Source organism: Salvelinus fontinalis, chromosome 2 (genome assembly GCF_029448725.1).
Source record: "Salvelinus fontinalis isolate EN_2023a chromosome 2, ASM2944872v1, whole genome shotgun sequence".
In the NCBI taxonomy this organism is placed as follows: Eukaryota; Metazoa; Chordata; class Actinopteri; order Salmoniformes; family Salmonidae; genus Salvelinus; species Salvelinus fontinalis.
Window position 1 is genome coordinate 29,877,941 of NC_074666.1, and position 14,945 is coordinate 29,892,885.

General features: G+C 42.0%; 1 protein-coding gene across 1 annotated transcript in view; it reads left to right on the plus strand.

Annotated features, from left to right (window-relative positions):
- The first annotated feature begins 330 nt into the window (after positions 1-330).
- Positions 331-14,945, plus strand: part of LOC129816043 (transcriptional regulator ATRX-like) — a 40,369-nt gene continuing 25,754 nt past the window's right edge. Inside the window, exons 1-14 of the mRNA XM_055870228.1 lie at positions 331-531; positions 1,032-1,141; positions 1,239-1,294; positions 1,397-1,449; positions 1,575-1,702; positions 1,835-1,951; positions 2,038-2,147; positions 2,303-2,370; positions 2,489-4,320; positions 4,463-4,529; positions 9,479-9,630; positions 9,921-10,085; positions 10,203-10,320; positions 10,459-10,564. Of these exons, the coding sequence (XP_055726203.1) occupies positions 512-531; positions 1,032-1,141; positions 1,239-1,294; positions 1,397-1,449; positions 1,575-1,702; positions 1,835-1,951; positions 2,038-2,147; positions 2,303-2,370; positions 2,489-4,320; positions 4,463-4,529; positions 9,479-9,630; positions 9,921-10,085; positions 10,203-10,320; positions 10,459-10,564 (3,102 nt within the window). The 5' untranslated portion in view covers positions 331-511. The remainder of the gene's footprint in view (positions 532-1,031; positions 1,142-1,238; positions 1,295-1,396; positions 1,450-1,574; positions 1,703-1,834; positions 1,952-2,037; positions 2,148-2,302; positions 2,371-2,488; positions 4,321-4,462; positions 4,530-9,478; positions 9,631-9,920; positions 10,086-10,202; positions 10,321-10,458; positions 10,565-14,945) is intronic.

Consider the following 14,945-nt stretch of genomic DNA (forward strand, 5'->3'; position numbering starts at 1 on the left):
CAGATTGAATTTACGAAACACCCAAAGTCATAAAATGTCTAGCTAGTCATTTGTTACACTAACAAGCTAGCAAGATGTTGCATAGCAACATAACCAACTTCCGGTAGACAGGCGAAACTATAGTAGGCTCAACTGAAATGATACGTTTCGTTTACAGTATAATAAAATGAACTAATAGTAGGTAGTATACAGTTAGAGTATTCGAACACAGATACAGTCTTTACACCGAGATACAGTACGGCCAAATATTGTTTTATAACTAGCTCATTGTTCTTTCTGTGGTAGGCCTACAGACTGGAACGCGCCCATTTTCAAGTCTGCGCAGTCGCAATGACGAAGGCATCGGAGAAACAGCGCCATTTTTGCTTAGCTTGCGCCTCAGTCGGTGTCTGGCATTGTGTTAGAAATCTGAGAAAAAATTACTTGTAATAATGAGGGTAATTGTGAAATTTTGGGGGGAATAAGCCCATATAGTGCCCCGTTTGCATAAGGTGCATTTTACCAGCTCAAGATGTCCTCAGAGATGCTCAGGTAACGTTAATATAGCAAAGGTCTCCAGCTCCCTGAGCATGCTAATCGTGCAAGCAATAGCTAACTAGCTAGTTTATTTGCTGCAGATAGTCCTAAAGTAGCTAGTTAGTCAGTTCTCGCATTCAAGCTGCTAGTCCTACTTGTAACATTTACATTCAATTAGTGCGTGCATCAAGATGGCCACATATCTGTACCCAAAGTTATGCATTTTGTTTGATATTTAAGTATGATAGCTACTAGCGAACGTTAGCTAGCTAACGTTAGCTAGCTAAATTGTTTTGTCAATGATCTGGAATGCATATCTAGCCAAGTATTGAATCATGATAATAACTGTGCCTGAAGGAAATGGACCGATGCGCACAAGGACAGATATGTCCACATCATAGCTATATCATATCCACACACTTTTTTGGTTAGGGGGGGGGGGGGGGTTGTTGAAAGAAACTCGCATGATTGAGGACATTTGTTTAATTACTGGTCATTCTATTCATTCCTTTTAGCGTTCCTCCTGGCACGAGCAAGCTCGATGTGTTGGTGACTAAACTGCATGAGTTCTTGGCTCATGCTCCAGAGGATGATGAGAACACACTGGTGACAGAAAGTCCTGATGGTGAGAACTTTAATAAGTGAAACTTTAACTCAGGCATGGTGGTGTTTGTAGTAATATTAGTAGTGACTCACAATTGTCTACTGATTTTAATTCACAGGTATGACAAACAAGGACTGTGTGGAGCCACACTCAACAGACCGAACCCGTCTTGAGGTATTATGAGAAGTATCAGTTTAGGCTGTTATAGACCAAAGAGTATTCTGTTTTGATGCAGATCTAGAAGATATATTTGTAAAATGTTCTTGTTGAATACAGCCTCAACAGACCTCAACAGACACCCTGAAGCAGTCTGGATGTGGTTCCAGGAGGTGGGCTTCCTTCCGATATTTTGAACAATTTGATAGTTCATGTACATTGTTTATGGATGGGGAAACATAAAAACACAGTATATTGATGTATGTGCATACTCTAATGGATGTCACTTGTATTACAGAAAACCTTCAGTTGTGATTAAACACAGTGGACTGGATGAATCTGGTGCTTCAAATGAAAGTGATGATGATGATGATGGCTTGATCATCAATTCAAACGGTTATCCTGATGTAACAAGATTACCTAAAGGTTAGTTTTTCTACTACTGCTTGCAATTAAACTGTACGAAGATATTAACACTGGAAATTAATAATGTAATGCATTTATTAACTGAAAATGCTTTGGCTTTCATTCATGTGTTTTTACATGTCTTATGCACAGGCACTGTACTGGTGAGGCCTGAGCCAGTGGAAAATGTCAGAGATGACTTCAGAGGTCCCGAATTCCGTTGCGGAAAATCTGGCAATCTGAAGAGAGCTTTTTCTAGGAGACGTGGAGGTGAGCTTTCGTTAATAAATAGGAAAAGACATATCCTTTACCTTAAAATAGTGTGCCGCAGAATGACGATTGATGTGTGTTTGTAGGTGGTGAACACTTGGAGATTGTTAGCTGTACAGCCTGTGGCCAGCAAGTGAACCACTTCCAGAGGGACTCCTTCTATCAGCATCCAGTACTCAAAGTACTTATTTGCAAGGTGAGGGGATCCTGGGTCTGTCAAAGAATGGGTCAATTAAATAAATAGGCTTAATATCACATTGGTTAAAATGGGCATTCTCCAACAATGTTGTTGAGCTCATCTACATTTTTAGGGGCTCCATTCCTAATGTTCTTGTCTTATTATTTTCTCAGTCTTGTTTCAAGTATTACTCAAGTGATGACATCAGCAAGGATTGTGATGGCATGGATGAACAGTGCAGGTACGATGGGGTGGTTCTCTTGTACAACAAGATGCTCCAAGCAAATCCTGAGATGTTAATAAACATACAGGTTGTTACGTTAATCATTACTTCAATCTATTATATTTGCTTTTTACAGATGGTGTGCAGAGGGGGGAAACCTGATCTGCTGCGACTTTTGCCCCAATGCCTTCTGTAAGAAATGCATTTTGCGGAACCTGGGGCGAAAAGAGTTGTCTGGCATCCTGGATGAGGAGAGTAAGTGGTACTGCTACGTATGCAGCCCAGAGCCTCTTCTGGACTTGGTCGTCGCTTGTGACAACGTCCTTGACAACTTGGGGCATTTGTGGCCAGAGCACCGCAAGAGGGGCAGAGGCGAGGGAAAATCTGGACATTATGACTCCCATCCAAGGCATTCTCAAAACATTCCCGTGGGTCATTGGAACCATGGTGGCATGGATGGTCACGTTGTGTTCAACTACAACACCCTTCAAATTCCAGAGGAGATGGCGAAAAAGGCTAAAAACCTGGTGGACTCTACAAACACCGTAAACACAACTTTTGTGAAGTTTATTCAAGGTGGCATGCAGCAGAAACAGACAACCGAGTTAAAACTACAATACCTGAAGACTTTCCAGTCAGTACTGAAGGGTCTGAAGAAGTCTCAGACAGCTCTGGAGGAAGCCCTTTTGGAGGAGTTCAGAGAGATGGGTTTGCCAAATGGTGGCGAAAACCCCACGTTTGAGGATACTGATGTACCTCAACAAGAACAAGAGGGTTGTGTGGAAATTGACATTTCTGATAAGAATGGCCTTCATTACTTAAAGAAAATTGCAGCTGAACATTTGGAAGAGAATGATTCAGACTCAAATGGCTTTATGGATGATGGAAGGCCTTCGTCCTCAATTGAAATGAAAGGTGTCCTTGGCACAGAGATAATTCCCCGACGAGGTAGAGGCAGGCCGCGGAAAAACTCAAAGCCTGGAGAAGATGCTTGCAACGTGACAAAACAACTGGTGGTGCAAATTTCACCTGCCCCTGTTGAACAAGAGCCACTCTCTGGCCCCCCAGAGTTGGAGGTGGAAGTGGAGTTGGAGGCAGAGGAGGAAGAGAGAAAAGAAAAAGTGGAGGAACGGGAGGGAGACTGTGAATCTATTGAACTTGTAACAGAGGGGGAGTATGAATCTGCTGAAGGAAGCGAATCTCTGGAACTGGAAGAGGAGCCAGATAATAGACGCTCACCTCGGGTAAAGACCACACCCTTGCGCAGGCCAGGTGAGGGCAAGATCCAGCCGACCCCCTCGGGCGCGGACAGTGAGAGTGATTCGGACCCTGACACCAGCCCCAATGCTGAAGTGCCTCAAGGAGCTGACGAGGGAGGGCTTGGGAGAGGAACTGATGACTCTGACTCCGATGAGGTCCCAGCTGTCCTCCAGCGGGCCGCCATGACGCGCAGTTCAGACGAAGCCGAGAGTGACGATGGAGACCATCGGAGTGTGACCAAGAAATGCCTCTTCGGCCTGAAGAAGAACACACCCCTCTCTCCAGAAAGAGTTGTCCGCAAACGCAAGGTGCCAGACCGCTCCTCTGACTCTGATTCCTCCAGTGACGATCCGGACCTGCAGAAGGAGATCAAGACTATGACCAGGCCCAGGGGGAGGCCTCGGAAGGTTAAGAGAGAGGATGAACCTACCCCCAGCAAGGATAGTCCGCAACATAGGCCCAGGGGCAGACCTCGGAAGGTCAAGAAAGAGGATGAATCTACATCCAGCAAAGAGGGTAATACCCAGGCAGCCAAGCCTCAAAGCACACCTCAATCTGAGCATAGAACGAAGCAGACGCCATCCTCTTCCAGTCAAGAAGAGGGGGACCTGGACTCTGAGTCTAGCGATGACAGTGGTGACCAGAAGATCAAGCCTATCACTGAGGAGGTGGCCTTACTGGGGGCAGCAGCTTTCCACCAGTCATCCGGTGAGCTGGTCTCTCACTTTCTCTGTACTTTTTAGACAATGCACTGCATTCATGAGCTGTATTTTAACAATCTTCAGCTTGCGGTGTAGATTTCCTGTAGCAAATGTTGAACTAACCTTCTCATTTTTTTTGTACTCTGTAGGCGATGAAGAGCAGCCCCAGTCTGGGCCTTCTTGGGCAGCAGAAGATGATGACGATCCAGAAAATAGGTATGGTTCAGAACGAACGGACATAGCGTTTGTAACACACCCTAGGCGCAGGAGAAAGGTCATGCCACGGAACCCTAAGTTGAGTGCTAATAATGGGGACTCCTCCGTTGTCAAGACCCCGTCCCAATCGAAAAGGTCTCGTCCTACTCGCAGCTGCAGTAAACCAGCAGCTATCCCATACAATTTCTAGTGTTAAGTTCAGAGGTACGTGTCAAGCGCAGGGAGAAACCCCTCATACCTTGCTTAGGCTGTGTTATAAATGATAGGCCACTTATGCCACTCTGTTTTCGTTGATTACCTATTCTTTAATTCATTTTTTTGTCTTTCATTTGAAGTTGTGTGACGTGTCTTAGCAGAATGTGGCATCAGTTGAGTCCATGTCTCTGTGCATACTAAGGCGATTAAGAGTGGAAAATGCTGTTTAATGCATCAGTTTGCACAAAAGCATTATACACTTATTAAAACAGATTAAATAAATTATTTTATCTCATAGTTTCTTATTGGTTAACTATTTTGTAAGTCCGGGGTGTCAAACTAATTTCCCCCCGGGGCCGCATTCAGTCTTAAACGAGGTCCAGAAGGTCGCATATTTTTGGTATTTCCTTGCCGTCAAAATGTGCTATTTTTTTCCTATCTTGTCGTTTTTGGAATTTGCGATGGTCCTTGACTGTCTCGCTGTAATTTCTGGGATTTATAAATGAACTGGACTCCGTCAAGAAACTAGGAATGTTGTTTGATTATCATTTTTACAGTTTCGATTTGGTTTGAGTCATTTTAAGGTATATTGAGTTCGCCCCGACCCACCCCCCTGCGGGCCGGATTGCACGCCCTCCCGGCCCGCGTACCGTATGTTTGACACCCCTGCTGTAAGTCATCCTTATTTCTTCCACATACAGTGTTCTTTAAATTTTTCACACAAATAAATAACTGTATACTGAATATTAAAACTTATTTTAAGCCATGTTAAGGATTTGATTGCATTATTTGTAAATAATGTATAATTTTATTTGCTCCAAATATGTTAAGTTACACTCATTTGAATCTGGATTCGGTTCTTGATCTATAGTCTGATGGTAGAACATGCATTAAAACAAGCTAGCAAGGTGATGTTTTTGTAGAATTTTTGTTTTTCGCAAAGCATATCCTAAAATGGTTAACTAATAAACCACACCACCAATCCACACAAGTGTACACAATACAAACCTGAAAATGCCCTTAGACTTCACTTACAGATCTGGATATATCTGTATCATTATACTAGATGGGGTGAATTATGTTCCTCTCACTGGGAGTTGGTCATCATGGAATATTATGTTATTTCTGAAGTGACTGATTTAGAACCCAGACCCTGATGATATAATACATGCCCTAATGGTCAACTCATGATCAGGCATTCTTTAGGGTGGCATTATTGTACATCACTGCACCCTTGTACAGTGGTGTAAAAGTAACAAAGTAAAAATACTTTGAAGTACTACTTAAGTTATTTTCTTGGGTATCTGTACTATTTATGTTTGAACTTTTTTACTTTTACTCCACAACATTCCTAAAGAAAATAGGTTATTTTTACTCCCCTTTTCCTGGACACCAAAAAGTACTTTGTACATTTCAAATGCTCAGGCAGGACAGCAAAATAGTTAAATTCACGTACCTATCAATATAACGGGTTGTCATCTCTACTGCCTCTGATCTGGCGAACTCACTAAACACACAAATACTGCGTTTTATAAATTATTTCTGAGTGTTGCAGTGTACCCCTGGCTGTCCGTGAATAAAATAGTTTGCATAATATAAGGAATTTGATGAATAGCTTCTACATTTACTCAAGTATGACAATTAAGTATTTTTCGCACCAATACTTAAGTCAATTTTAAACCACTTTAACTCAAGTAGTCTTTTACTGGGTGACTTTACTTGAGTCATTTTCCGTTATGGTATCTTTACTTTTTACTCCAGTATGACAATTGAGTACTTTTTCCACCACTGTCCTTGTGGCTGCTGGGTTTGCTAATTTCTCTAAGTCATTGTAAAATCACACAAGTTTCTGCGAGCATTTGGTAATTCTGTTGGTTTATGGTTACAATATGGAGAATTCTTTCTTTGATATATTGATAACGTTCATGTGCAATATGCCAGTGGTGATGTGGCTGTTTTACGTGCTGCTATTCTCATACTAATACGATGGGTTGACAATCCGATTATCTCTGAACAGAATGGCAAGAAAATCTATTCTGCTTGATTCAATTTTAAAATATATGATTTATCGCTTCTGACAGGTTGAGGGCTTAGCAGAGAAGGAGGACTTGTGATGCTAAACATCAGTATACCAAATACACTGATTATTAGACCTACTGTACTGTATTTGGGAGCTGTTTGTTTTTCCTACCACAGGCACCAAGCTGAATTTCTTGTATGCTTTGTTTATTGTACTCGATCCATAATCATATTTTCAGTATTTTCATGTCTGTTTTGCATGCAAGGCCACATTTATTGGTCATTTAGCTACATTTAAAATTATTTAAAGTTTAAATGCAATTGCATTTCACTTTGGAGGAGCTCGATGCCCTAAGCAACAGCTCTGAAAGCTGGTCCTGTAAGAGTGGTTGTAATGCATTTTATTCAACCACAACTTTGACCTTTGAGGTCAGCCTTACAACATTACTGTGAGACGAGTATGTAGTGAAGTGTCTTTTTTTCTTCCATTTTTCTCTCTTCCCAGTTTAAACACTTGAGGTAAGGCCCAGGCCGAGGCTGTTGCCGGCCGCTGCTGTTTGTTACTGCCTCATATGGGGCCCTCATCATGTACACGTACTTCTCGCTGAGGCTTCATCAGAGGCTTCGTTCAACTATTACTATCTGCCAAAAGGATTCTTTCTGCAAAACATATTCATGTCTAAATGGATACGTACGTGTATTTCACAGTATCGAACTTGGAAAAGCCCTACAAAACCATTTTGACCCTGTTTTTTTTTTACCCTTTACAAACTTTCTTTCGTACCAACTAAAAAAAACAGTGGTTAGAAAACGTATTTTCAAATTGAATTAATCATTTATGTTGTCTTTAGCTCTGAGGTGCTGTAGTGTTAGCCTTGTAGAGGCCTGTTACTTGTAGAGCATGCATTAAACAAGGATATGTTCTTACTTTTGTAATTGAATGAACTCTGTAAGAGAAACTATTCGTTGTAATAAATTAATACCCTTTATGATGTCTCGTATGTCTTCCTTATTCTATATAGGACCGGGTTTGTTCATCTTGTTCTGAGTGATAAGTCTTAGATATTTGTTATGGAGGGGTTGTTTACAAGGTCATTAAGTCATCTGACTTTTGACTCCTCAATGTGTTGCATTAAGACAAAATTAAATGAAGTGAAATCGTCCTTGACAGTGTTTTAGCTCTATCTATTTGCTCAGAGCATACATTATATATGCAAAAGTATGTCGACACCCCATAAAATTTGTGGATTCGGCTATTTTTGCCGCACCTGTTGCTGACAGGTGTATTAAATTTAGCACACAGCCGTGCAATCTCCATAGACAAAAAATGGCAGTAGAATGGCCTTAAGGAAGAGCTCAGTGACTTTCAACGTGACACTGTCATAGGATGATACCTTTCCAAAAAGTCAATTCGTAATTTTTTTGCCCTGCTAGAGCGGCCCAGGTCAACTGTAAGTGCTGTTATTGTAAAGTGGAAACGTCTAGAAGCAACAATGACTGAGCTGTGAAGTGGTCGGCCATATAAGCTCATAGAACGGGACTACCGATTGCTGTAGCACGTTAAAATCGTCTGTCCTTGATTGCAGCATTCACTATTGAGTTCCAAACTGCCTCTGGAAGCAACGTCAGCACAATAACTGTTTGTCAGGAGTTTCATGAAATGGGTTTCTTGCTGAGCAGATGCACACAAGCCTAAGATCATGCGCATGCTCGATGCAAAGCGTCGGCTGGACTGGTGTAAAGCTCACTGCCATTGGACTCTGGAAACGCGTTCTCTGGAGTGATGAATCACGCTTCACTATCTGGCAGTCCGAATGACGAATCTGGGTTTGGCGGATGCCAGGTGAACGTTACCTTCCCAAATGCATAGTGCCAACTAAAGTTCAGTAGAGTAGGAATGATGGTCTGGGGATCTTTTTTATCATTCTGGCTAGACCCCTTAGTTCCAGTGAAGATGAATCTTAACGCCAAAGCATACAATGACATTCTAGACGATTCTGACTTTGTGGCAGCAGTTTGGGGAAGGCCTGTTCCTGTTTCAGCATGACAATGCCCCCATGCACAACGCGTGGTCAATACAGAATTGGTTTGTCAAAATTGTTGTGGAAGAATTTGACTGGCCTGGACAGAGCCCTGACCTCAACCCCATTAAACACCTTTGGGATGAATTGGAATGCCAACTGCGAGCCAGGCCTAATCGCCCAAGTTCACTAATGCTCTTGGCTGAATGGAAGCAAGTCCCTGCAGCAATATTCCAACATCTAGTGGAAAGCCTTCTGAGAAGAGTGGAGGCTGTTATAACAGCAAAGGGGGACCAACTCCATATTAATGCCCATTTTATTTTGGAATAAATTGTTTGATGAGCAGGTGTCCACATACTTTTGGTCATCTAGTGTATTCACATCAGTAAAGAAAACTTTCAACTACTTAATGCAATGGCCTTTCCCCTCACATAGTCACTTAAACTATATTGTTGGCTGTTTACAGGTGGGGGACTGCAAAGTGATATTAGAATAGCTAACATTACCTTGTTATTTTCATTAATTCTATAATAAATGTATCTCCTGGTAATATTACGTTTAAGGTGAAATCCTGTATAAATCCTGTATAAATTTCCTATATAAAGACAAGTTCCTTTAGAGAATAAACCTATTAAGCAGTGCTTGATGGATTTGATGTGATGATCATTAAAATGATCCCCCGGTCCCTTTCCCTCTCTCCCTTGCTTCTGAAAGAATCGCTAAGAAAATGCTCTTGGCCCAAATCAAAGCCAACTACTCATCGGGGGAGGATTTCTCTTCAGATGTGGAGTCATCACATGATGATGAGTCTGACAGGGAAGAGAAGGAGCAAGAAGATGTGAAAGATGAAAGCTCCGATGAGAATGGTGGGTGATCCCTCCATACCGCCGCTACAATTTCAAGTTTATTTTGAGATGCAGCAATAAGCTCAATTTAGTGTTGCTTTGAATAAGGCAATTTTTTTGACATTAGGCTGAAATACTTATCTGACATCACCTGTTGCTTAGTAACTGAACATTTTAAAGTAGGTCCATTATTGTTGTGATGATCTAAACCATCACCCTGTGTTACTGTGTGTTAGTGTACAGGTTGCATTGACATTCACTATGGGAGTATGATGTCCTCCTGACAATATACCATGTTGTTTCTGCTGCAGGGGAGACTTCCAGTTTGACCTCTGACTCTGAGTCCAGTAAAACATGTCACAGACATCGTCTGCTACGCCACAAGCTCAGCCTTGACAATGGAAATCCAAGTGATCAGAAAACCGCTGAAGAAGATGGGATTGAGCAGAAAGTCAGGAAGTCTAGAAGAACCAAAGGTTTGTATGGGATGGGTTCTGTGGTACTACTATGATTGGATACCATCAGTGCCATAGTGTTGGAGTGGCTCTTTTACCCAGAGTAAACTCATTCTCTGCTTTCTTCCATCGCCTCAGGTGAGAAATTGGATAACCAGAGTAGTGATGATGATAGCCAATCACAGCAGGAAGAGTCTGGTATGAGTGAAGAGCTGAGCCAATCGGAGAACGAGGGCAATGAACAGATGCTCAAAAGGTAAGAAGACCACTTATTGGTCAGTGCTGCTAACCAGGAAGGAAACCTCATTTTCTTTCATTACATGTGCATTTCTTTCATTACATGTGCATTACATGTGCATCAGTGAAATAACTTTCTGCTCTTTTGTCTCCTTAGCTCTACATCATCTTCCTCTAGAGTCGAGAGGGAATCAGTCCGTAGTTATCTACAGAAGAAGCAGCAACCCCCATATATTGTGCTGTCTGACTCCAGTGTCGATAAGGTAACCAATCACTAGTTGTCGCATCCCCAGCTGAATGAATGGTCAACTCTCAAACTGATGGTTCATGAAAGTTTAATGCGGTACCATTTCCATAAACACCGTAAGAGATGATGGAGAAACAAACCAAAAATGCTCTTACAATATGAACAATACAGTGCACAAACAATACACTTTTACACAACTTTACATTGGCATGCTTCGTACATGAAATGCATCAATAAGCATGAGAATTTCTACCCAAATAGTTGATTACGTGCTAATAGCGTGTTAAAACTTCTTGTGGATAGGGGGCAGCATTTTCACGTTTGGATGAAAAGCGTGCCCAGAGTAAACTCCCTCTTACTCGGTCCCAGATGCTAATATATGCATATTATTATTAGTATTGAATAGAAAACACTCAGAAGTTTCTAAAACTGTTTGAATCATGTCTGTGACTATAACATAACTTATTTGGCAGGCAAAACCCCGAGGACAAACCATTCAGATTTTTTTGTTGTTGAGGTCACTCTTTTCAATGGGTTTTCACTGGGAATCCAGATTTCTAAGGGACCTTCCTGCAGTTCCTATCGCTTCCACTGGATGTCAACAGTCTTTAGAAATTGGTTGAGGTTTTTTCTTTGAGAAATGAAGAAGTAGCCATGTTCAGAATAAGGCTCCAGTGAAGTGGACTGTTTGTTAGAGGAGAATGACCAGAAAGCATGCTACACATTGTTTTCCTCCGGTATTGAACAAAGATCATCCTGTCTTCAATTTTATTGATTATTTACGTTAAAAAATACCTAAAGTTGTATTACAAAAGTAGTTTGAAATGTTTGGACAAAGCTTACAGGTAACTTTTGAGATATTTTGTAGTCACGTTGTGCAAGTTGGAACCGGTGTTTTTCTGGATCAAACGCGCCAAATAAATGGACATTTTGGATATATATCGACGGAATTAATCAAACAAAAGGACCATTTGTGATGTTTATGGGACATATTGGAGTGCCAACAGAAGAAGCTCGTCAAAGGTAAGGCATGAATTATATCTTTATTTCTGCGTTTTGTGTCGAGCCGGGGGGGTTGAAATATGATGGTCTGTGTTTGTTTGCTTGGTTGCTATCCTCAAATAATAGCATTGTTTGCTATCGCCGTAAAGCATTTTTGAAATCTGACACGTTGGCTGGATTCACAACAAGTGTAGCTTTAATTTGGTATATTGACTGTGATTTCATGAAAGTTTATTTTTATTTTTATAGTAATTTATTTGAATTTGGCGCTCTGCATTTTCACTGGATGTTGGCCAGGTGGGACGCTACCATCCCACATATCCCAGAGAGGTTAATGTGGTGCAAGATTAACTAATATTAGCCAGCACCAACAGTGGAGCTAGGCTACAGCTAATAACGTTATATTCCTAGCATACTTCAGAAAATCAATTACAATACAAATATCTGTAAAGAATTAGAAAGATTTCTGAAACAAGACCAATATTGAAAGACACTAAATACCTTGTTCTCTTTCCAGCTAGGTGCTAAGTTTGACGTTGTTTCTTGGACAAAAAAAGTAATTTTCCTTTTTCTCTCACGCCCATTTCCCATGTACCCTTTGCGCGTAAAACAGGCAAAAAACATGCTGTCAAAATGTTTATTTTAAAAATGTATTTATGGATCGGTGTCCCGTCCACGGGAGAGTTGAGCTCATGTGATTAGCGGATTAGCGTGAGGTTGTAAGTAACTAGAAAATTTCCCAGGACATGGACATATCTGATATTGTCAGAAAGCTTAAATTCTTGTTAATTTTTTATTTTATTTTTTTATACATTTTATCCCCTTTTCCCCCAAAATTTTCGTGGTATCCAATCGCTAGTAATTACTATCTTGTCTCATCGCTACAACTCCCGTACGGGCTCGGGAGAGACGAGGGTCTAAAGCCATGCGTCCTCCGAAGCACAACCCAACCAAGCCGCACTGCTTCTTAACACAGCGCGCCTCCAACCCAGAAGCCAGCCGCACCAATGTGTCGGAGGAAACACCGTGCACCCGCCCCCCTCGGTTAGCGCGCACTGCGCCCGGCCCGCCACAGGAGTCGCTGGAGCGCGATGAGACAAGGATATCCCTACCGGCCAAACCCTCCCTAACCCGGATGACGCTAAGCCAATTGTGCGTCGCCCCACGGACCTCCCGGTCGCGGCTGGTTGCGACAGAGCCTGGGCGCGAACCCAGAGACTCTGGTGGCGCAGCTAGCACTGCGATGCAGTGCTCTAGACCACTGCGCCACCCGGGAGGCCTTCAATTCTTGTTAATTTAACTGCACTGTCCAATTTACATTGTGGTCTGACACTTGTTTTTAGGGTTTCATTTACACTCCCACCAAATCATGAGTGATTTGGAGCAATTTACATGGTATACACAAAGCACAAATTATTTCTGTACTTTAAATGACTTATGACCATAAATTGGGTATCATAAAGGTATGGAATCATAGTACAAACCATTCAAAAGTACGAGATTATGGTTAGATACCAGTCTCCAGCAACAAGACCAGCTTCTGAACTGGGTGTTCGAACACTGACAGCTTGGTGAGACGCTTGCCTGTCTTGTCTAACATCCGATCACCAACACATATTTTGACTCTCTTTACTAGTCCATCTTTATCAACAGTAGTCTCTGAAACTCTACCCAAGCGCCACTCATTCCTAGGCAGATCATTGTCTATCATCATCACTATGTCACCGATTCGCAGGTTTCTCTTCGGGGTGTGCCAGCGCTGCCTGATGGCGATGTTGGCTAGATACTCTCTTCGCCAGCGGCTCCAAAACTATTCTGCTAGATAATGAACATTCCGCCACCTTTTCCGAGCGTACATGTCCTCCCTCATGAACATGCCTGGAGGAGGTAGAGCTGTGGTAGATTTCATAGTAAGTAGATGATTAGGCGTGAGTGGCTCAAGACTGTTTGGATCATTGAGGATGTGAACTGTGAGTGGGCGATTGTTTACAATTGCCATTGCTTTGTAGAAAAAGGTTCGTAGAGAAGAATCATCTAGTCTACCAGAAGAGAGTGTGGAGCTAAGGACACCTCTCACTGTCCTGATATATCACTCCCAGACGCTGCCCACGTGACTTGAATGGGGGAGCATTCATGCTGAAGTCACACTGTTGAGTGCTTCCTTCAGTTCATTTTTGGCTCCCACTAATTTGCTTCCTTGGTCACATTTAATCTGACGAACTGCACCACGTATGGCTTTGAAGCAACACAGACCATTAATGAAGTCATCTGTTGACATGTCATCCAACATTTCAATATGAACGGCACGAGAGCAAAAACGGGTGAAGAGAAGACCATACCTTTTGTGCACTCTTCGTCCTTACTTAATGATAAATGGGCCAAAACAATCCATACCACAGTATGTAAAGAGAGGTGATGAGTCCATGCACTCTGGAGGGAGATCAGCCATATTTTGCTCTTCTGTGGGTCTCCTGAGCTTTCTAAGTCACACTTTGGCGAAGATGAGGTGCTACGGCCCGATTAATACCTGGGATCCAGTAGTCATTTGACCTGATCTCATTAATGGTGTGAGGCCTTTTACCCTGGTGTTTCACCGTTTCCATGGTAGTGAGCAATTATAATTTTCGTGATGTGGTGTTCCTTGGGCATGATTGTAGGGTGTTTGACTGAGTTAGGAAGAGGTGAGACAAAGTCTTCCTGCCACCCTGAGCACAGAAATTGTGTCTAGGAAGGCATTGAGGCAGTACAACTCATTTTGGAGTGGCAGCTGAGTCCCTTTACCTAGTAACTTAAGCTCATCTTCATACAGTGCATTCGGAAAGTACTCAGACCACATGACTTTTTCCACATTTTGTTACGTTACAGCCTTATTTTAAAATTGATTAAATAGTTTTCCCCCTCATCAATCTACACACAATACCCCATAATTACAAAGCAAATACAGATTTTTAGCAAATGTATTACATAAAAAAAAAATATATATATCAAATTTACTTAATTATTCAGACCCTTTACTCAGTACACCGTTGAATCACCTTTGGTTGCGATTACAGCCTTGAGTCTTCTTGGGTATGACCCTAGAAGCTTGGCACACCTGCATTTGGGGAGTTTCTCCCATTCCTCTCTGCAAATCCTCAAGCTCTGTCAGGTTGGATGGGGAGCGTTGCGGCACAGCTATTTTCAGGTGTCTCCAGAGATATTTGACCGGGTTCATGTCCAGGCTCTGGCTGGGCCACCATTTGTCTTGATGATAGCTTTGCACACTCTTGGCATTCGTTCAACCAGCTTCATGAGGTAGTCACCTGGAGTGTATTTCAATTGACAGGTGTGTCTTGTTAAAAGTTCATTTGCAGAATTTCTTTCATTCTTAATACGTTTGAGCCAATCAGTAAGTG